Source organism: Boleophthalmus pectinirostris, unplaced genomic scaffold (assembly GCF_026225935.1).
Source record: "Boleophthalmus pectinirostris isolate CB_2022bp ecotype Guang Dong unplaced genomic scaffold, ASM2622593v1 HiC_scaffold_19, whole genome shotgun sequence".
Lineage (NCBI taxonomy): Eukaryota > Metazoa > Chordata > Actinopteri > Gobiiformes > Gobiidae > Boleophthalmus > Boleophthalmus pectinirostris.
Window position 1 is genome coordinate 11,050,331 of NW_026571140.1, and position 22,812 is coordinate 11,073,142.

Sequence of the window (22,812 nt, forward strand, 5' to 3'; positions counted from 1 at the left end):
TAGAGAAATGCTTTATATATGAGATCACTGGTTTTAGTCCTGGTTTAGACCTGGTTTAGACCTGGTTTAGACCTACTTTAGTCCTAGTTTAGTCCTGGAATGGATTAATCCTGGTGTTAGTCCTGGTGTTAGTCCTGGTGTTAGTCCTGGTGTTAGTCCTGGTGTTAGTCCTGGTGTTAGTCCTGGTGTTAGTCCTGGTGTTAGTTCTGGTTTAGTCCTGGTTTAGTCCTGGTTTAGTCCTGGTTTAGTCCTGGTTTAGTCCTGGTTTTAGTTCTGGTTTTAGTCCTGGTTTAGTCCTGGTTTAGTCCTGGTTTTAGTCTTGGTGTTAGTTCTGGTTTAGAGGCGCACAGGAGGAAGTGCGGTTTCCGCCGCGTACGCGAGAAAACACGATCCACACGCGGCTCACGGGAGGACAGCGATGTCCGTGCAGTGTCTACGGAAGAAAACGTGGTCCGCCCGTTCTCAGGTTAATGACGATGATGAAGGTGTGTGTTTGTTTGTGTGTGTTTGTGTTTGTGTGTGTTTGTGTGCGTGTCCCCTCATGTGGCAGGTCACTATAGGACAGTAGTGCAGACATCATGAGCCTATGCAGGTTGTTTTCAGGCGATATTATATTTGTTATTTTCTTTTATATTTCACGTCGGGAGAATAATTTCCAAGACACGAATGTGTTTTTACCTGTGCGCTGCTGCCTCTGTTCTACTGGCTCTTCGACCTCGTCCATTGTGCGACTGACGCCGCCAACGTGAACATGCCGTTTACATCGCTCTTACTGCGCGCGTTTTGTGTGGCTTTCCGGCAATGAGTGGAATTACCGAAATAAAAAAATGTATAAATGTGTTTTGTGTGTGTGTGTGTTGTTGTCCCAACAACACATAAAAACAGGTTTTATAATAAAGAAACTCACATACAGAAACACTAAAGTTAGAGATTAAAAATGAGATTAACGCGATTAAAAAACATAACGCGCTAAATATGACTGTAATTAATTAATCGCAATTAACGCGATAATTTGACACCCCTAATATATATATATACACACACACACACACTTTTTTTTTTTTTCATTGTTAAGATTAGCAGCAAGAATGATTTATTTGCACTGATAGCTATTTCACAGAGTCAAATAAATTGGAGCTATGTACAAAAATGTGCCCATTGGAACCAATTAATTGTTTGAACCTGCCATAATAAGTGGATCTAAAATCTAAAAGGTGGATCTCCACTTTCTTTTCTCATTTGAACCTTTGGCATTAAATTAATGTTCTAAGATACTTTTTGGGTGTTTACAAATTTTTTTGGATATCTGGGGCACTGTAAATGAAAGGCTATTTTTCCCAAAAGGAAAAAAAAAATATGAGGAACTGTGTACATATGTTTTTACAGCAACATATATTCTTTTTGATAATAATTTTAAAAATATTCTCTGAGCCTTTTAATAATGAAAACATTTTTCAACCAAAATGATGAAGTTATGCAAGAAACAAAATTCAGAAATCACTAAAATTTGTTGTTATAGTTCTTCTTTCCTGACAGGAGGACAGCAATAGCTGAGGTTAGCTGAGGTTCAAATCACATGTGATGCAGACTGAACCTTTTATCCAAGGAGAAATGTACTTTTACTTTTATGTTAAAAATGTATAAGTAGTTAAATGTATGCACTACCTGAGCTGCACCAGTCTGTGCAATGCTATCTGAGGAAGAGACTGATGAGCTGTGTGCACTGGGACACTACATGTGAAGAGGATTTGTAATTTTCACCAATGTCTCGCGGTCCTTCCTTCAGTCACAGCACTCGAAGAGCACAACACTGATAAACTATGTCTTAACGGCTGTGCACCAAGACATTAAACTTTTAATAAACAAATGAATACCCATTACATATAGAATGTTATGAATCTTACCAACAGCAAGTCCCGGTGGTCCAGCCAATAGGCCTCCAACAAAAGCACTGCCTCCAGTCACCAGTGCACCTTTAGCGGAGTTCTTCACTGCAACCTTAATCTGTTCATGGGCTGATAACTCACAACACAGTCGCATCACATCATCAATCCGTGGGGCCATCTCTGTAAACAAAGACATAAAGGTGCTGAAATAATGCATGTAGCAAATGATAAGGAAACTGAGGTGATAGACAAGTCACTTCCTTTGTAACAATCCGGTTCAAGGTTTGGAGCGTGCAGCATTCATATAGGCTTAAAGGAAAGACAGTCAAGAACTTTTGGTTTCATTTCACTATATGGTACTTGCTAGCTAGTCAAATGATACTGTATGTTAGTTGATTTACAAGTAGGCTTTACTTTTTATTACCTCTGCTCTGCCAGTCAGTCATGCAGAAATAAGACTAACTAAAAAAGTTTGTCCTACTTCTTCCTAATAATTATACAGGTGTAGTTCCCCTATTTAGATCCCCTTCACGCTCTCGAATTTGATGTAATAATATCAGACGGATGGCATGGGCCCCCTCAAGTCCTTTCATCTGACCAGTATCTGATCAGGATCTGACCAGTATGCTGTGATGTCATCAGATGCCATCACTACATTCTACAGGCCAATATTAGTTAATACAAAGGGGTGGCAGCTAAAATTAATATTGTTCAGCTGCACATTTTTGTTGCAATATGGCATGGTCTTGGGTTGAGTCGATAACAGACATCATCAGGTTCCATATCTGTGAATTCACCTTTCAGATATTTCATGGAAAAGTTAATAGGAAAAACTGGCTCTTGTTCCCCATCTGAGAGTATGACATCACCACATTCTAGAATCTGAAATCCAGCAATACCACCAATTTGTGTATTTTTTTCTGAGAGACATTGAATGGGCATAGATCCCGTAATTACAGAGATATTAACCATAAACCAGGTCAAATCATAACTTTTAGCACTTTGGACTGTCATGTCAGCTCGTAGCCAAATGAATCCAAGCTCAGCTGCTGTACCCGGCGAACTTTTGTAATTTACCGAGACAAAAATAGAAAACTACCAACCTCGTCACATGAAGTCGAGGCGAGGTCAAAGAGTAGGTTCTGTATCTAATCTCTTCTGTGCTTTTCTTGCTTTTGAGTTACTTTCGCATTTCAGCCCCAATACCAAAACACGACTCTGCAAAGGATTGTGGGACTGTCGGCTCCGCTTCCGTTCAAAGATTGAACACCAAAGGTCAACCACAAGAGAGTTATGTGCTACAAAAACATGCTATATATATTTACTATTTAGGGCAAATTCAACTTTCCATTCAATGAAAAATTATAAAATGATCTAGTAAAAACAAAGTATATGTTGACCAGATGGTCAAAAACGCATTTTATGACAGACGGACTTTAACAAACAAACATGGGCTGTTGTTTTTCTTTATTTTCCCCTTTCTTTTACTGAAAACCACAAAATGTTCTAACTTCATACAACATAATAACATAATGTCAGATTGAATGTAACATATTTGATCAAACATATTTAATAAAACATGAATTAAAAGTAATATTGTTATGTGGCTTCAGGAAACGCGCTGTAGCCACGCCTTTACTGGGCGGGGCATATTTACGTATAAGGACGCTGGGAGGGCTCTCGCCGATAAACAACTTTGAGATCAAAACAATCTGAGAGGAACTCAACATAGCGGAATACTTTGTGGTCTGCGACTGCACCCGAAGAAAAACATTCTCTCTCCTTTATTTTTGGTGAGTTGTGCAAATACACTTTCTATTCCATTATGTGCAAACAGAACGAGCCTCCTATCTTTCTTTGTCCTTTGTTCTCTCTAATCCTCTCAGCTGTCTGATATCTCCTACAGAAGCTTTTGTTTAAAATTTCTTGCATCTCTTCTTTTTTTCAACTCTGAATCTTTAAGAAAAAAATCGATTAGAAATTTAGATCGGATGGCAGTTGGTAAGGACTGAAGATTACATTGCAGTCAGAGATCGAAAAGAATATGCTTTCTGCAAAATATTGGTTAAAAAATCAACAGAAGTTCTATTTAGAAGAGATGTAGGTGAAGGAGCAGTTTGGGTAAGGGCAATGGGGTCTGTCTTTGCCTCCAGGGAGGGGCTTGATATTCTAGTCAGTAGACAGGCATCCGGGGAAAACACAACTCTATTTATGGATCTATTTTTGTCTACAAAAACAACACAATATGTCAGCTTTTTCCAATAATTTTGATTACACGTTTTCAGGCAGGTAAATATACTACTGGTGAAATGTATTGTGGACTTAAAAGTAAGATGTGTTTTGTATTTGACAATAGTGGAAAGTAACTATAAGTGGGCCTACTCGCGTTGTAATTGCAGTGGGTCGGTAGTGTTCTGGGGGTAATTGCACTTTTTTGAGTAGATTTATTTTTTAAAAATGTACTTATACTTGTAATCGAGTATAATTCTAGTTATATAACAGTAATTAGTTACATTTTAAATCATAGTTAGTTACTGAGTATCCAATCCATGTCTGTCTCTGCTCTTAAACACGCATCAAATAACTGAAGTTTTTTGAAAAAGTGTAATCTAAAATGCTTCCAAAAATTCTGTTAAAAGTAACTAGTAACTAGTACTCTGAGTAGTATTTTTCATGCGTTCTTGTAAGTACATTATTAGCTAAGTAACTGTACTTTTACTTGAGTACACATTTTCAGTCATTTACAACATTAGAAAGTGTGGTATTTTTAAACACTAGAAAGTGGACACATACCTAAGGAAGTGATGTAGTCCTGTATACCTTGTTTATATTGACTACAACCAGTTTCAAATGTGATTATATATCCTGTCAAAATCTAAGTTAGGTTAGTGACTCATCCTGTTTTGATGCTCACCTTTAATGCACTCTCCCTCCCTATTCCTTATGCATCTCTTTCTAGTAAGATACGCAGCCCACATAAATCCTAGGATTACCTAACTGTTCCTAAGGCAGTGTGAACTCAGGTTATTGGGTAACACTTTTGTTCCAGCTTGAAATGTTTTGAAGTGATTGAACGTTACTGCGTCACTGTGATGTAACAACCCCAAGTGTTCATGTAACTGGAACAGTGCAATGGAAGCAGATGACAGCTGGTGTCTGGGAGTAAACTGGGATCTGGGAAGCCACTAGAGGGAGCCATAAGAGCTGTACTGGATTACATAGTCACTAAACCCAAGAGTATTTGATACATAAATAATACTTTCAAATGAGTGCGCTAATATGCCAAAACAACGTAATTTCGTGATTTTAGAGCAAAGATCATGATTTTGATTTAATCACAACTGAAACAGTTTGTATCTTTACCTCCGCCAAGGAGGTTATGTTTTTTGGGGGTGATCTGGAAGAAATCCTGGATTCTGGATCACTTTGAAATTTTAGTTAACATTGTGGTAAATGGGGCCAAAAATTTTGTTTCTCGATATCTCGATTAATTATTGACCAAACCCCATGAAATTTGACTCAGGGATGGACAATGGGATCCTCTTTCACATTCCAAATTGAAAGATACGAGACAAATATTTATGGAAAACACAATTAATATGAGGGGGACTGTAGTCCTTGGCGGAGGTCTGTGCTCTCTGAGTGCTTTTCTAGTTATAGAGGTTATTAGTAACTAAGTCATCTACTGCATCTGAGATTTCACACTTAGTCATTAGTTATATCCACCTGACCAATAGGAATACTAGGTGGGGAAAAGTGTCCGTGTTTAAGTTTAGAGCTGCATTGACACTATAACAATATCACCAAATAGCATATAGCCACTGGGATCAGATTACAACTCGATTTTTATTAGCAGCCTTAGTGTTATACAATAGATGGACAGAATGAATAAGAATTATAAACTTAATAGAAAAAAATGTTAAATGGCTTATAAATTAGGCCAGACATAATTTTATCTTCTGAAATAGTAGTAAAGGATCTATAGCTATATATATTTTAAATGTATGTATTACAGAGCCAAGATGCTGGGAAAGATCCTCTCTCACCTCCTGGGCGGTGCTGTGGATGAGCTGGAGTCTGCAGAGGACACTGTGGAGGACCTGATGGAGTTTGAGGAAGGAGGATGGGTCATTGTCAATCTGCCAGGTGAGAGAAATATATGTACTAACAAAGTACTAAGAATACTTTAAAAAGACTTTGAAAGAACTAAGCCCTGACTTAATCTCAATATATCAGCTAACCAATATGCACTTTTTAGCATATCAGCTATTGGTCATATATCTTAGAGGGTACTGTATAGAATGTGACTACATCGTTCTCGCATATACTTTGTCGTTAATTTATATATATATATATATATATATATATTACAATGCATACTCACTCACTATCCACAACAGAGGATGGACAGCTGTCTGTACCAGAGGTGGACCCCCTGGAGAACCTGCTGATCGAGCACCCGAGCATGTCAGTCTACCAGATTAGACACCGGGTTAGTGGAGCCGAGGAGGAGGAGGCGGCCAGCTCTGAAGAGGAGGAAGAAGATTCGCCAAGGTTAATATGAACGCAATAACTCTACATTACATTCACTGGCAACATTTAAGCCTACTATAATATAAACATATACACTCAGACAAAATTGTCTTCTGTTTAAGAACTGTATATGGTTAGTATTATTATTCCAATGTGTTTTTGAGAGAGGGTAATAGTGAGCAATATCAACATAAATGAATACCTCAACATTCTTTTTTGATTACTTGAGGGTTAGGAATCAGACTAAAGTGAAATAACAATTAAATAACATTACAACATACATTTATTCAGATTATTATTTTAAATAATTATTATAAAATTATAATAATTATTATTATTATTGCATATCTACAAAAAGATGTATTAGGATTTGAAGATTAAGATTTTTTATTTAAATATCTGTCAACTGGATTTGTATCTGCTTCTACTCTAACAGGGTTTGTGATGACATCACAACACTGTAAGTGGCTTAGACAGAAATATTTGAAACTACACATTGTATAGTTAATCATTAGCCTCCATCTTATCTGATTAATTTAAAGATCTATGAGAAAAATTAATGATGAGAGCTTCACATGTCACAAATGAAAAACTGGAACCTTACTTTTTACTTACTTACAAGTATCAAAGGTAATGCATGTTTTGTAATATTGTCCATGTGTGTTGTTTCCAGGCCTGTAGCAGTGAGGCGGCACCTCTCATGGCGTCTGGCAGCCTGGGGGGTCCCTCTGCCCTGTAACCTCCAGCTCCTCAGTGTGCAGAGCGTGCAGAGGGACAAGACCCAGGGCGAGCGTAAGAAACTGAGCCGCAGCGCCCTCCACAGACAGAACATGGCTAAGACCCGGTTCTCTGCTGCTGAACGTCGCTATGGCCACTTCAAGCAGCCCTGCCAGCGCCTGTATAACTACTGAGGAGATGGAGAACAGTAGTGTGCAGGCTTGGCTTCAGTTATTCTTCAGTTATTTTAATGGCTCACTCAGGTTTCCATTGTGGTATATAGTTGAAAAAGCTACATACCTCTCACAAGTACTGTATTCAATGTAAGAGATTCCATCCCAATCCTGAGTGAAAATTAGGAATCTCTAATCAGGAATAACTGATTATATCCCCTGCTTCTGTTGTTGATTGATTGATATACTGTATGTGCAATTTAAGACATTACAGACACTGGCTATGTTTACATGCACACCAAAATTCCAATTTCAGATTTCTGGAGTCATCAGATTTGAAATGTCATGTAAACAAGTGAGTAATTAGATTTCTTTCTGATTGTTCAGAACAATTATGCAAAACAGGACAAACTAACGTGGCAAAGAAAGACAAAAATAAAGTAGAAAAGAGTAATGGCATTATTCTATAGTTATCTAATTTTTACTGGCCATGTAAATGTACCCAATGGCAGAAAACAATTTGATTTTCATAATGGTCATACGCCATAATTTACACACATTTGTACAATATTTAAAGATTTTACATTTTTGAAACCCGGACCCTAGTCATATTTTATCTTGAATTTGCTTTTATCTTTATTTTATATTTTTAATCTGCTGAACTATTTTCATATTGGTTGTATACAAAGCCAGCCTGCACTGAAGCCCTGCTATGAAAACCTTACGTGAACACTGATATTTGATTTACACCCAATACCATTTGCTCTATAGGACTATTATTATTAATATTATGATACATTAGGAACTGTTGAGTAGATTATTTAGGTTAAGTTGTAGAATTAGATTTATTTGTGGAAGATATTTGTGTGATATTGTTACTGTGTGAAAAACAATGAAAAAATGTTTGTACTTTTTGGTGAGCGGTGTGCTTTGAAATGATGTGCCTTAGCTTTAGAAACAAAAACAAAAAACTGAATGTTATGCCTCAAGAACTTGTACAGCTTTTTGCTAATGTTAATTATGTGAAATTTTGACCACACCAGTGACTTTTATTTACAGTGTTTTATCATAGGGAATTATAATAAACCAGATTTCTTTACTTTCTACTATTTTATACAACTACACATATTTCATGTTACAGAACATTCATTTTGTGTGTAAATAATGTTTAAAGTGGTGCTTTTTCTATGTGACTATTTATAAAATGTACAAAAAAAATTATAATAAATATTGTTTTGATATAAAAATGAAATGAGCGTGGAGCAACAAGCATTTTTAAAACACTGTAATTCCTAGTTTCTACTTTCCTACACTTATAAAAAAAACTGTAAAACTTTCTCATTTTAGTAAGAAAATCTATTTTATTTCATGGCTGCATTACAACAATTTTTACAATTATAATGAATCCTAATGTAGATTAGTTTTGTCCCAAGTTTAGTCCCAGTTAGGTAACAATTTGGATGTTACATGAGTGAGTTATTGACTTTTATATGTGGTTAAAAATATACTGACATTTCTGTGTTAACACTTTACATTATACATCACTATATAGTACAAATTACGGATAAAAGGAAAAAGGCTTAATGTAAATACTCATAATTCATGCCACAATATTGTTTTACTTTTTTTGTTAAAAGCACTCTATGTAACTTGACTCACAATGTCAATCAGTCCACCACATGCATCACAATGTTATCGCTTTGCTTTTATTTGCCTAGAAATACTTCTCAGTATGATTGTCATTACCCAATTTGGGACCCGGTCTGATTTGTCACCTTTGTAATTTACCGGGTTTAAAGCTTTTAAACGTGCTTTTTATGTGTACTGTTCTGTCTGCCATACATATTGCTAAGCTCAAATGTATTCATATCAAAGGTTCATTCCTAGAAATAGTACAACAGCGAACTTGGATAATTGTGGTCAAATGTGATCATTTCTGTTTCTAACAGTCAGACTCAACTCCTCCCTGCTCTGTTTTGTAATGTTTATTAATGGTTTAAATACATTATTTTCACAGACTTTGAACAAATATTTATCAGTAAAACAGTTCATACAAAGTAAATTTGACTGAACAAATGTCAAAAATGAGATTGTCCAAAGTACTGTTACTTTTGTTATTGTTACTGTAAGCAGGCTTACCTCTCCACAGATCTGAACTGTAACTTAATGAGCTTACCTTAGAGATCCCCATCTCCATGTAAACAAGCAGGTAAGAACAAAGTTAGTTCTGATATTTTATGTTAGGCCTGAATCAGTTCTCATTGTCTGAGTTGTTGCACTTTCTTCATAAACTTCTTCACCCTCTCTGCATCTACTACATTGGCCCAGTGTCCATCCTTCTTAAAATGTGAACCTATGATCATCGCATTTGCCTCCATGTAATCTTCCACATTTTCATATGTGACTCCAGAACCAATCAGAACGGGTATCTTCACAGATTCAGAAACCTCTGCAAAACACAGAAAAATGCACTTTTAACCTTAAAGTGAATATGACTTTTTTCTAATTATGACTTGGTTTGATGGGGTTGTACCTGGGATAAACATTTAGCATAGTTTTACATCAGTTAAGTGGCAGCTAAAAAAAATAAAAATAAAATAGGAAGTAGTGATGGGTTCTAAAATGAGGCATCTTAACATGTCATTAACACCAAAAATTCCATCCAAAGTGCAGATTATTTACTCACAAGGAAGAAATTTTTCTGTCAGATTAAACATTGATTTAACAAAATAAAGATGTTGGCCTCTATTTTATTTGTCTAAAGTAAAAAAATAAAAATGAAAATCAGTTAATAATCAATATTTAAGATAGGATCAAAACTACATACTCATTTGAACTGAAATCAATACTGAAAAATCATATATGGACCGCTATGGACTCTACCTGGATGACTAAGCGACAACAGTAGCCTAATTGAATTACTGAGCAATTTCGACACATTTTGGCACATTATGGTTGCTAGCTAAAATGTTTTTAATGTGAAGTGCACTTTAATTCATTTACACATTTAAAGCCAACCAGCAAGATTTTACTTTAAAAACAGCAACAACAACAAAAAACAAATAGTGATGATGATTCAGCAGTGGCCATGGCGTGTCAGAATGCACCCTGTGAACTCTAGCCAAAGTTGAGTGTGTGTCCTGCTGGTATGTGCACTGTGGTATCACTAGCATACAGTACATGGTGGAGTTTAAACAGATAGGGGCCAAGCACGTGTGGGGCAGTCTGTTTACAGTGGGCTGAGCTGTGCTGGAGACCTAAAAATAGAAAGAGAGAGTGCTGCTAAGGCGGGTGACAGTTCAGAGGTTCAACACAGGAAAAACAAAAGTATTTACTCACTTCTCCCTGGTGCGGTGGGTGCATTTGACACTAGACTAGTCCTATCACAAAAACATAGTTAACATCATTGTGTTTAAGGTTTAAATTTTAGTTTTTTTCTGGTGATGTTTACAATTTTATTTCCCAGTTGGACATGGGCAGCAGGTATGACATGTAGAGGTAATTTCATTACTGCAATCTAGTAAACATAAAGTTAACATTAGGGATGCACCGATCCGATGGTGGGATCGGATATCGGTGCCGATACTGGAAAATTTGCTGGATCAGATATCAGCTTCCATTGGTTCAGTCGATATCCTCATTTGACATATAAATTGATGCAATAAGACTTTGTGGTCATAATTGTCCCAAAACATCTCATATTTGAGCTTTTATTGATACATAGTTGTTCTGTAGTCGCTTCAGAGATAAATAGCATCTACATAACACATTTGGATCAGTTATGTCTCATTTTAGTTTTGTTTAAAGAAAATAAATAAATGCATCCCTAGTTAACAAGGCCAGAAGATGTCTAAATTACACAATAGTTATGTTTATACAGATAAAAATAAATTATAACACCTTTATTTTGTTAAATAAAGAATGGAAAATGCCTTCCTTGTCCATAAATCGTCACAGCATTTTTGATGGAGTTTCCATGTTGATTAAGTATTCTGTTTTAGAACTCACCGCTATTTCCTGTTTTGTTTTTTGCTTTTTTTATCCTTCTCAACATATTTTTCCCCACATGGCCACATACCTGATGTAAAAATATGATAAATATTTACCACAAATACTATCCCTCAAAATCAACACAATGGTTTATTGGTAAAGAATTTTGCTGTAGAAAATAATGAAGCTACTGTTGCCGTTAATGTACAGTGCATTAATTGTTCTATCATGAAATGTATAGTCAGCAGCTCTGTTTCCATGCACAACAAAAGACTTATCATCTGACTTCTGGAGTTATCAGATTATTCAAATGTCATGTCAACATTTACATCTGATATGAGTATTCTGATTTATTTTTCTCTGTTCAAACTAAAAAAAATGTCAGAGTTACAGTATGTGACTTTCTGGAGGTCACTTATATGATTCACTAGAAATAGACAGTTAAAACCATATTGTGGATCATTGTCCATGGAGATAGATCAGTTTTATGTCATACTGTGGAATATTATAGCCAGGGTCAGGATTGTGGAGATACAAGCACAGTCACAGCACAATAAACAAACCAAAATGTGAAACATCCTTATATTTTAGTCTATATTTTGGCTAAACAATTACATATTGTGGCTTTAAAGATTGAAAGAGTTAAAATTCTTGACTAATTAACACACATGTCACTAGGCCTGTCACAATGATTACAATATTGACGTATATTCAGTACATGAAGGCTGAAACCATATATTTTGGGGCACAGTATTTATTTAGAATAATGAACTTTTATGGCCAATTACTGGTTAATTCTGCTATTTATTTGATACAGTTCAGCCTTTTAATGATGCACTATATTTAAAAATAGGTTGTGTCAGTGGCATAAAGTCACAGTTCCAATATTATCATCTGCAGCAATATATCATGCTTAAAAATGTGTAATCGTAACAGGCCTACATGTGCTGTTAATCGTAGTTATCTGATTATTGTAATTTGCTGATTTTTAACCATGTAAATGTACTAATTGATTGAAATGTTATTATGCTTATTATTTATGAATAACAACATCATAATTATTGATACTAAATCTGGCTTTTTAGAATGTCTTGTGCAAGAATTAATTAAGCTTAATGTTTTGATCTTTAAAATAACAGGTTGTAGTTGTCCATGAAGACACTATATTATAGCAGCCATTCCTTTACTTGTGTGAAATTTGATTAAAGAAGTCTTTGATCACTTAATATTTATCCTCTTAACTGCTTTGCATTGTAATTTGATCATCACCCCATTTTAATAATAATGCAGTGATGATAAAAATTCAAATTAGGCATATATGAGTTTATATCAACTTCAAAAAAAACTTAGCCATAGGACAAGCAAGAGCTACATAGAACAGCCTATGATGTACTATACTTTCATGGCGCTAACTCCAAAAACTTAGCTGATCATACCAAAGTGATTATTGACAGTTATTAATGCAGTAACACTGACATCTGCTGGTCAAACATTAAAGTGCAATGGGTAAAAGTTTCTTGCTTTGAATTTTTCCCAGATTTTCTGTATAAATTATGTCCTTCAAAAGGCATATAAATATATATTTTTTCTTATTGGTCACGATTTTTATTCAATTAAACTTTGTCAGATTACAACAAATAAACACGCCTTCAACCAATTTACATTTCTTGAACAGAAACAATACACACTTTTAATTACTTTTTTAACAAAAGAGAATGGTCAGATTTCTTCCTCCAAAATTTTAACTCCAAACCGCATACTTTTACTGACTAAAGATTAATTGTAGACCTGTTGACAATAAAGGCCCAAGCTGATCATTGAAACTGACTATTAAAAAAGATTGAAATTAATTACTAGCAGTGCCTTAGTTCTAAAACGTTATAGGTGTGATTGTTTGCAGTACCTCTGAGCTGTTGTGGGTCTGCCTGCACTCCAGTGGCACTTCCTGTGATGATGAGACCGTCTGCCTGAAAGAACTCTGCAGCGCGAGCTGTTTCTGCAATGCTCACATCTGAGGTCAAAGCATGTGAACTGTAGAAAAGAAATCATTTAATAATTAAACTGAATTAAACTGTATTAAATACATTTTTATTTATTAAATTGTCATTCTGTCTCATAGTATATATGATGACACCAATTTGTGGGTTTAACTTTCTGTTTATAAGCTACATTTTAGAACTTTTCAGATATTTTGTTTTGACTTACTAATTGATATTAGGGCTGTTGTTGACAAAAGAAATTTGATTAAAGACATGCTCTACTGATCAGTTAGTAAACTAAAAAGGGGGAAGTGAAAAAGCTTTAAAAACTAAGTATCTGACAATCTATCTGACCCAAACTGCTCTTGTAAAACCATGTGTGCAGAAATGTACAAGGAAACATTGTATATATAAAATTTAACTCATGTTTTACTCCCAAATCTTCAGCTAACTCACTCCATGTCTTCTCTTTTGAATTAACATTTTAATAGGCAAAATAATATATATTTTGGTTGACTAAGACACCATCAAGTGATTAATCAACTAAACAACTAAAGGACTACAGCCCTAATTGCTACAGCATCTGTGCTGATTTTTCATCACTCTGAAACCCTTAGATAATTTGGATTTCATGTAACACCATTACATTCTGGAATGCCAATAAATTTGCTGTAGGGCAGGTCTGAATTTTCCTTTCAATTGTCAAAACGGAGCTGTTTTGTTCTGGTTTATTGTTAATTGTCCACTATAAATATGACAGGATTTTGTGAGTATTATAGTATATTATATATTAGTGCCTTTGTGTAAACCTTACCTGTGTTTCTTTTTGATGTCTGTAAAAACATGCACATGCTCTGCTCCGATGTGCTTACGGTATCTGAGTAACTCTCCAGCACATGCATTCAACAGGCCCTCATCAGCCACATGAGAGAAGACAAAGCCCTCAGCTCTGATGAAGTTAAGATCTATGACCATTTCAAAACAAAATATAGGTTATGTAATGTTTTGTCATTGATCAGTCATGATTATTGAAGGCTTATGTGAAGTATTGAATAGCAGTGCCGTTAGCCACCAAAAGCCTGGAAAATGACCTTTGAATAGAAAACTGGCAGTTACTTATTCACTCATTCCATTCAACTGCTGATAATAAAATTAAACGGAAAAAGGTGAGCTTCCCATCCAAATGAGTCAGAGCTAGTAGGTAAGCTAGTTAAAATGTAAACTATTTATTCTTCTAATAATAATGCCTATTGATAATTAGGTCTGTAAAATATATATGTATGATTTCCATAAAAGGTTTCCCAAGTAAATAACTATGTACTGTAGTGACCACAAGGAAAACACTGAGTTAAGTGCAAATTCAATATGTTAACTAAAGCAATCCATTTTCAAAGTCTCCTGGGTTAGCTGGCTCCAGAGTCCTGAGTCCTGCTTTAAATGTCCCTTTAAAGTAAGGAAACCTAAGTGAATTAAAAAAATCAAGGGCTTAAAGGAAGCCTCCTGATGTCCATACCTGAGGCCAAAGCGACAGCCAGGGCCTGGTGGTTAGCAGAGGACAAGATTTGGACCCCCAGAGGCAGAGATGGACACTGGCCCCTCACAGCAGAGCAGACAGCGGTCATACATGCACACACCTCTGGGCCCACACTGAATGTGTACGGGATGTCATGCATGTTCTCAATAATCAGACCGTCCTGGAAGAAAAGGCACATAGCACAAGTATAAGTGAACACCCACTCTCTCCATTGAGGATGAACCTACTGTACTTACCACTCCTGCATCACTGTAGATTTCAGCCTCTCTACAAGCCACCTCTGCAATTTCAGACATTTTCATGGAAGAAAGCGGTGTTCCTATAAAACAAACAAACTTATTTAGCTTATCATCATACAGTGTTAATGCATTTTCATAGGCTGTGTTACCTGGTAAGGCTTTTACATGAACCATGCCAATAACCACAGAATTGAGGCGACCAAACAGATTTAGAAATTTCATGATTTCTCTAAGCAGAAGCAATTTGGGAGAAGCAGACAAATCCGCATTTGAGTTTGTTCAACTAAACGTGGACATCACGTGACTGACCAAGGGTCAGTTTGCTCCTTTTTAAAAGAAATGGTACTAGGCCTTATCAAAAGAAATGAGGGAATAAATATATTATTAATTTTGAGTTAGCATAAGTTAAACATAATATGATCTGAGTATTTGTTTAGTCAGGGTTTTGTCGGCATCAGGTCGTGATGTTGTAAAGGAGGATAGGGCCAAACATGGCAACCCCCATTAGAAAAGAGCGCCTCGGCAAACACAAGAGAAAGCTAACGTGTTTTTAAGTGAATAAATAAGTGCGGCTACTGTGACAGCCGCTGAACACGTTCTCCACACATTGAAGTACATGTACGCTTAGCAAGTGTTGATGAATTTAGTCGAAAGAAGCTTTATTTCAGTTTTAAACAGCGTGACTTTCCCTTTGTTTACATCTGACACACTAGCCACGCGGTTGTTCGGGCACTTCCTCTTCGGAAGCCCCGCCCCGACAGCTGTCACTGCTGGGGCCACACCTCCCATATACCGGCAAATGTATAAACTCCACTTTTTCTCTTCTTTATTACACTTTCTACCGAATATATTGATTATATCTGTTGTAGTGACTGTATATCTTCATGCACGGGTCCTTAAATGCTTAAACCGGCGCGTTATACTGAACTGAAGTCCGTGATTTAGCGCCAAGTGAAATCACCTCCTCCCTGACGTTGATGCTTCGGGTCATCTGTTTCCTACAAGGCGCCCGCTCAGAGGAACTAGCTCCCCGGCCTCACCGCACACACAGAGCGACTCATCCAGCCCGAACCACCGCTGCTAAAGTTTGCAGACAACGACGACACGCATATTTACTTTGCCATCGTGGAGAACAAGAGTGAACTTCAAGAACAGAAGCTTGAGGTAAGCTTCCGTAACTTTGTCGCGGGTTAGCATAGGCGCCACTGAGAGCGTTGCAACAAGTGTGGTGAATGAAAAAATTACAATCCTCCAAAAATCAAGAGAGAAGTGGATGCATACACAGGTTTAATCTTAAGTAAAGTGTCAATCAGCTCGTTTTTTGCTGGTAATTCTGTTGTTAAAGGGTGGCGTCCCAGCTGCACCGGGTTCGGCCATTATCTGGGAGGCAAGCCAGCTGTCCAAAGTTAACCAAGGAAATAGTCAAGTTCTATGTACAAATATACCAATCTGGCAAGCTTTGTGTGTTATATAGACCCTGATGTCTGTTCTCAGTCTGCTATCTTGGCCATCCGCTCTCATTTGGTGAACTTTTGCTGAGTTGAAACATCGCGTACCATTTCCATTTCCCCGCGCCCGGGCTGAGATGGGCTTTGTCAGAAGGAGGGAGTTGAGAGTGGGGGTTGGGACTTGCTCAATCTGTTGTTAAAGCCTTAAAATAAAGCTAAAAATCGTGTTTATCCCACAGGTTTACTCCAACACAGACGGACAAGCTCGTGTATAATGCTAGGAAATCGGTGAGTTGAATGTTTAAAACCAATCACTTTGTCAAATGTCAATCACAGTGCGGAAAAAGTTTGTGTGGATGCAGCCCCAGCCATTCAGCTAGTTAGCTTGGTGCTATGGTACTTTTGAGTAAAAAATACCACACGACACTCGCTGATTGTCAGTACATGTGTTTATTTGTGTTCATGAATTCTTCTTTTGTTCTAGGGAAGAGACAGAACCGAAATCTGTTCCTCCCGAGGTGTCCAAAGAAGCAACAGTGCGAACGCGAAAGAGGAAGGCAGATGTTGCCATTGTAAGTAGCCCCAAAGGCGTCACATTGGCCCACTCTAGACGCAACCTCATTAAAACTTCATTTATGTGTGGTATACAGTAGTCTATTGTGAAGTTCTGTTTTAGTTGTTGTAGTAGTTGTAGAGTGAGCAGGTTGGGGCAGCTATCAGACGTCTACTCATTGACAGTTGTGTTTGGGGAATTAAATCAGGGCACACAAAGAGATGGATTATAGACGGAGGATGTCTTTTGTCCCTCCTTAAACAAACTGTCAAATGATGATTATATTTCTTGTGTGATTTCCAGTTTTTACATGACATTGATGATGAGGTAGCAGAGATGACAAAGAAGAAGTACCGTGACTGTGAGGTAGGTTTGGTCAGATCTTGAGTTAGGGTTTAATGATTTGGGAAATATCGTAATTGTGATTGGATTTGAGATGTTTATAATAATGGAATTCTGTTCAGTGTTCACATTTTAAAGTCCTCTTAAGGAATCGGCAAAAAGAGTGAAATATGAACTGACAAACAAGAATCCCGTTTCGGAACATGTTTGTACAGATCTAAACTACAGGGTTAGCAGTTTTCATGCAGAATAAGGGAGGATATTTAGTAGTTTGTAGCGGAAATTACGGCACTTCAAACATTGCAGCCTTTGCAATTTGTTAATTGAGCTCATTCAAATTTAGATTAGAATCTGATTAATCTTGCAGCCCTATCTTGAGTATTATACTTACAATAAGCATCTTCTCATGTGTTAACCTTTTTGGTGTCTTCAGAGTTGGAGCCCTGATGCTGGCTACACCAGTCCCCAGCGGTGGATCCCCACACCTGACCATGAGGACGGTCAGCCAGTCAGCCTGATAAATGCGGGTTTCCCCCACTACAGCTTTAACAACATACTGGCAACCCCAGTGCATTGTGCCCCGCTCCCTGCTTTGTGGTGAGTATTGTTGTAGTTGTCTTTGATGTTGCTGAGCTGCCTTTCACTTAAAGCATTTGAATGAGCCATTTGTACTTAATTTTGACCTGTTGTGCTCTTCCTGTACCTAGTTGGGCGAGTAAAGATGTGGTTTGGAGCAACATGCTGGCCAAGGACAAGACCTACACAAGAGATGTCAAAGTGATGGACAAACACCCACACCTGCAACCCAAGATGAGGGCCATTCTATTAGACTGGCTCATGGAGGTTTGTAACTTTAGATACAATTTTAAATGGATAAATAAAGCAATTCAATTTTAAACTTTAAGAATTTTAGGCGTTGCATTATGCCTAAAATTATTAAAGTTTAAACTTGATTTCATTACAACACACATTTTTTAATTTCCGAGATATGAGATGATCAGGTAGGATCCCTATTTTGGAGCAACACATTTTCTTTACCTGACTGACATTTAGTGGTTTTGTTTTTCCGCTGTAGGTGAGTGAAGTATACAAACTCCACCGGGAGACGTATCATCTGGCTCAGGACTACTTTGACCGTTTCATGGCCACACAGAGAAATGTCTTTAAATCAACGCTACAGCTCATAGGCATATCCTGCCTGTTTATTGCAGCTAAAGTCGAGGTAAGCACATGGAGGCACTGAAATGTGAAGTTATCTACATGACCCATCAGTTTGAGAGTAGTAGCAGAATCCAAAGCATCAGACCTCTACTTCTAACCAAATAATAAAGTCAGCAGAATTCATAACATAACATCTGCCCAACTGATATCCCATTTCCTGTTTTCCTTTTCACAATTGAATACATTTTGCATGTGAGACATATGACATAGGTATCCGCCACCGTCTGCATCTCAATGACCTTAATGTATTTTCTCATCTGTCCACAGGAAATGTACCCTCCCAAACTGCACCAGTTTGCTTATGTCACAGATGAAGCCTGCACAGAGGATGAGATTCTCAGTATGGAAATAATCATTATGAAGGTGAATAATCTTATCGTGCAATGTTTCCCAACCAGGGCAACAAGGACAACTGAGAGACACAAGCACAGTTATTTTAAAAATTATTAAATAAACTCTTGCACTTGTAATGTGCTTTACACACTTGTGAAACCCTCTCAAAGTGCTTAACTATAGTCATTATTTATTCATTCTGTAGTCTGGTGGTAAGCTACAGTTGTAGCCACAGCTGCCCTGGGGCAGACTTATGGAAATTAAGCTGCCAATCTGTAGTAGTTGGCGGGGGCTGATGGCACAATCATTCCCTTACACATATTCATAAAAGTATTGTGGGTGAAGTTGTGTCCTTAGGCAAGACACAAATTTTGCCAACAGCATACCATTATGGCACCTAGTATTCTCAGTGGTCTCCCCTTCAAATACTAACCAGACCCAGGCCTGCTTAGCTTCTAGTCCATTTATCTAAAGGTGCACTATGCAACTTTTCTGCTGGTTTCCATGGACATGCCTTGCCTGATGTTTTCCAGTATGATATTAAACATACACTACTTTACTCCAATGTTTTATACAATAAAGCACAAACTTGTGCAAATAGACTTTAACAAACAAATTAGCACATGGTCTTAAAGTGGTACACCTGTACTGATATGTCTTGTGTGTGGATAGGAGCTGAACTGGAGCCTCAGCCCTCAGACGCCCATCTCCTGGCTCAATGTTTACATGCAGGTGGCCTTCCTCAAGGAGACCGACGAGCTGCTCATCCCCAGATACCCCCAAGCTACCTTCACACAGATTGCTGAGGTGTGTTCTACTGGCACGCACATACATGACCCAACTGTACTCAAGTATTTTCTGTTAGAAAGAAGAATTTGGCATATTGTGTAATGCTACATGTAATATTTGTGTTGAGGTAGTCATTTTGAGGCTGTATGTTGCTAGGAGAAAAAAAATAACTGTGGTAATGTTTTCCAGCTGTTGGATTTGTGCATGCTAGATGTCCGTTGTCTGGAGTTTTCCAATGGAGTCCTAGCTGCCTCAGCTCTGTTTCACTTCTCCTCTCTTGAACTAGTGGAAAATGTCTCAGGTAAGGAACCATTTGTTTATTGTATATTTCAAATTCTGATTGTTCTAGGTTATTAAAGGTGTACAATGTAACTTTTCTGACAAGCCCGCTCACTTGTCTCCATTTATGTATTATTGCTTAGCATTGAATGTTAACCAGTATGGCATTATACAAATGTATGTTTAATTTATTTCTGTACGGGTGTTTTTATTGTTCAAGCATACTTTCAAAAATACTCAAGGTTGCCTCTCCACAGATGCAACCTGTAACTATTATCCGCAGAGATGTTTTAATCCCATACGTTGGAGCATTCCAAGCATTCCAAGCAAAGCATTAACGACAAGCACAAAAAAGTTACAATTTGTGTGTTTTGCAATTATGAGTCAGTTTTAATATTTTATTTCCCCATGTTTCCTGTAGCTTTGAAAGGATCTGAGGTTGAAGAGTGCGTGCGGTGGATGGTGCCTTTTGCCATGGCGCTCAGGGAAAACGGTGGCAGACCAATGAAAACGTTCGCAGGCATTTCAGCTGATGACATGCACAACATCCAGACACACACTGCCTACCTGACATGGCTGGTGAGTTCTAGATACAGTTATGAAAACAAACAAGTCCAAACCAAAAATTCACTTTGTAAGCCCACCCCCTACTCTATAAAAGTACAAAAAAAGTATAATCACATACTCTTATTTAGTCACAGTTGTCTTGAGAGGCTTTGAAGTAGGCTTGTCAAAAGTATCAAAAAACACATACTAATGGATATTAAATTGGGGCTACATATCAAGTCTATTCCTTATTATCAAAATTGTTTTAGTCTGCAGAAGTGGCCTTGTACATAAACTAGCTGAAATGTCATGGCATGTCAACACTTGTATACAAAATTCTTGTTGAACAAATTTTATGAACACTTCCACATTCCTAGCAAGTTGGGTGAAGTTGATCGCCCACCATGATGCATTAAGTAATGTCTTGAGCACTTGTTGGTAAGTGTTTATCTACTGTTGTATTCATTTGCATTAGCAAGACTAATTCACATTATAAAGTCTAACTTAAGCACAGGCAGCTATGGAGCTGTTGTTGCCACCCCATGCATTGTCATGTTAACTGCCTATGGTCATTGTATAGGCAATGTATTCGCTCAGGTCTTTCTAGTCACAGTGGTTCACAAGCCATTACACAGACCAAACCCTAAAATATGAATTACATTTTCCCCCCTTTTTATAATTATCAAGTTTTTTGATAACATTTTACCCTTTTTACCAGTGCAAATTAACACAAATTGACACAAAAAACACAAATCTTTACCTACAATCTGAACACTGCTCCAAACCATTTACTGATAGATGATTGGCAGTCAAAGAACCTCACACAGCCCCACCTTTTAGATTAGGGAAGTTGACCGAGTAAGTAGTGGGGGAAAATCCATTAAAAGCCCTGATTTTGAGAATACATATGTAATATATTTCCAGTCAAATAAAGTGATAAATAACCATATTTGTGTTTTCTTTCCAGGACAAAGCTTACTCATACCAGGACACAGAGCTGCAGCATCATGGGAGCTGTTCTGTGCCTTCTGGGGTACTGACTCCACCTATGAGCAGTGAGAAGAGTGAGGATCAGAGCCGAGTAGAGCCTGCCGTGCTCAAAGTCATACCCAGAATGCACACAGTGTCCCCACACCGTCAACACGTCTGACAGGCAAAGAACTGAACTATGAGCAGCGAGGAGCAAAAACTTCTGTCACTGCTGTTAGACCCAGAACTCATCAGGACCGAGCAGAGTTTTATTTTTTTAAGTTCCGATTTTTCAGGACCAGTCTATTGCTGGGAGGAGCTGGTGCAGACATGCATAACCCTGTAGTTCACATTCAAGAGGAACTGTTTGCTTCGGCGTGGGTGACAAATGGTGGATTTTTCCTTTTTTTTTTATCAGCAATGCACACAAAATGCTTTCCAACCAACCACATCGCCTGAAGTGGTTGTGTGCTTTTATTTCCTCTGCAGAAGCCAAATGGAAAGGACATTTTATGGACTCTTTTATGAACTTGGATGTTTGTGATTAAATGAATGGTGTTTTACTTTCCTTAGCTCAAACGGCCCATCGACTATTCTAGAGCCACACTTGGCTCTATTTGCTGCTATAAAAGTGGGCTTTGCTAATGGAGGAGTGGTGAATGGCTGCATGTGTGTGAATATGAAATAATCTTTTTTTTTTTTTTTTTTTTTAGGAAATTACTTTTGTCAATTTTTAGACAAAACATGGCCATGCTTTGCTTGGGGATTAGTAGCTTGGCTACTTGACTTAAACAAGTAAACTAGCCAGGCTTAAGAAGCTACAATGATTGTATTTAACTTTATTTTTTATCACAACCCACAGTTTTTCTTCACTTCCAAAATGTAAATTTTTATTTGACATTATATAATAAAATTTTGCTGCTACATATTTTCAATAAAATTGTTTGCAGACTTGTCAATTTATGCAATATTGTCACTTTTATATAGTATACACAATGGATTATAATGACAGTGTGCAGTTGTGGGTGCTGGGATCCAAACACCAACCTGTGGGCTTGTGGATCTGGCTGCTTTTCCAACTTCCTATCTTAAGTGTGGAACCATGGCTGAAAACATGCATACACATGTAAGATAAGTGATTACTGGAAACTCTTAATGTGAATACATAATAGATCTTAATCAGTTGGACCACATTATGACTACTGCTTTATGTTAAAATTCTAATCTGTATTAAATATGAAGTGTAATGTAAACTTGTTTCAGCTCTGAATAAGTGTTGCC

The 22,812-nt window shown here is 37.3% G+C and overlaps 4 protein-coding genes across 6 annotated transcripts in view; 2 read left to right on the forward strand and 2 right to left on the reverse strand.

The window, feature by feature from the left end:
• LOC110162606 (protein C19orf12 homolog) overlaps positions 1 to 3,150 on the reverse strand; it is a 5,958-nt gene extending 2,808 nt beyond the window's left edge. The window contains exons 1-2 of the mRNA XM_020927506.2: positions 2,990 to 3,150; positions 1,905 to 2,066 (exon numbers count right to left, since the gene is read on the reverse strand). Of these exons, the coding sequence (XP_020783165.2) occupies positions 1,905 to 2,064 (160 nt within the window). The 5' untranslated portion in view covers positions 2,065 to 2,066; positions 2,990 to 3,150. The remainder of the gene's footprint in view (positions 1 to 1,904; positions 2,067 to 2,989) is intronic.
• Positions 3,151 to 3,544: 394 nt separating this feature from the next.
• si:ch211-260e23.9 (uncharacterized protein LOC555795 homolog) lies at positions 3,545 to 8,561 on the forward strand. Of its 2 annotated transcripts, none has more exons than XM_020927503.2 (4): positions 3,545 to 3,679; positions 5,902 to 6,032; positions 6,287 to 6,440; positions 7,093 to 8,561. In XM_020927503.2, exons 2-4 carry the CDS (start codon positions 5,909 to 5,911, stop codon positions 7,328 to 7,330), a joined length of 516 nt encoding a protein of 171 aa, XP_020783162.1. In that variant the 5' UTR covers positions 3,545 to 3,679; positions 5,902 to 5,908; the 3' UTR covers positions 7,331 to 8,561. The 2 variants fall into 2 exon arrangements, with proteins under 2 accessions (XP_020783162.1, XP_020783163.2); XM_020927504.2 differs by lacking the exon at positions 3,545 to 3,679 and adding an exon at positions 3,754 to 4,175.
• A 126-nt stretch (positions 8,562 to 8,687) lies between these two features.
• On the reverse strand, positions 8,688 to 15,303 carry zgc:162297 (uncharacterized protein LOC555865 homolog). Its single transcript, XM_020927517.2, has 6 exons — positions 15,201 to 15,303; positions 15,049 to 15,131; positions 14,792 to 14,972; positions 14,093 to 14,243; positions 13,203 to 13,330; positions 8,688 to 9,758 (listed from the first exon to the last, which is right to left on the reverse strand). The coding sequence occupies exons 1-6, from the start codon at positions 15,271 to 15,273 to the stop codon at positions 9,568 to 9,570; spliced, it is 807 nt and encodes a 268-aa protein (XP_020783176.2). The 5' UTR covers positions 15,274 to 15,303; the 3' UTR covers positions 8,688 to 9,567.
• Positions 15,304 to 15,904: 601 nt separating this feature from the next.
• ccne1 (cyclin E1) lies at positions 15,905 to 22,490 on the forward strand. 2 transcript variants are annotated; one of them, XM_020927481.2, is made up of 12 exons: positions 15,905 to 16,215; positions 16,739 to 16,787; positions 16,984 to 17,071; positions 17,356 to 17,418; positions 17,828 to 17,991; positions 18,102 to 18,237; positions 18,470 to 18,616; positions 18,883 to 18,978; positions 19,621 to 19,755; positions 19,927 to 20,038; positions 20,438 to 20,595; positions 21,530 to 22,490. In XM_020927481.2, exons 2-12 carry the CDS (start codon positions 16,774 to 16,776, stop codon positions 21,710 to 21,712), a joined length of 1,296 nt encoding a protein of 431 aa, XP_020783140.1. In that variant the 5' UTR covers positions 15,905 to 16,215; positions 16,739 to 16,773; the 3' UTR covers positions 21,713 to 22,490. The 2 variants fall into 2 exon arrangements, with proteins under 2 accessions (XP_020783140.1, XP_020783141.1); XM_020927482.2 differs by lacking the exon at positions 17,356 to 17,418.
• The last annotated feature ends 322 nt before the right edge of the window (positions 22,491 to 22,812 follow it).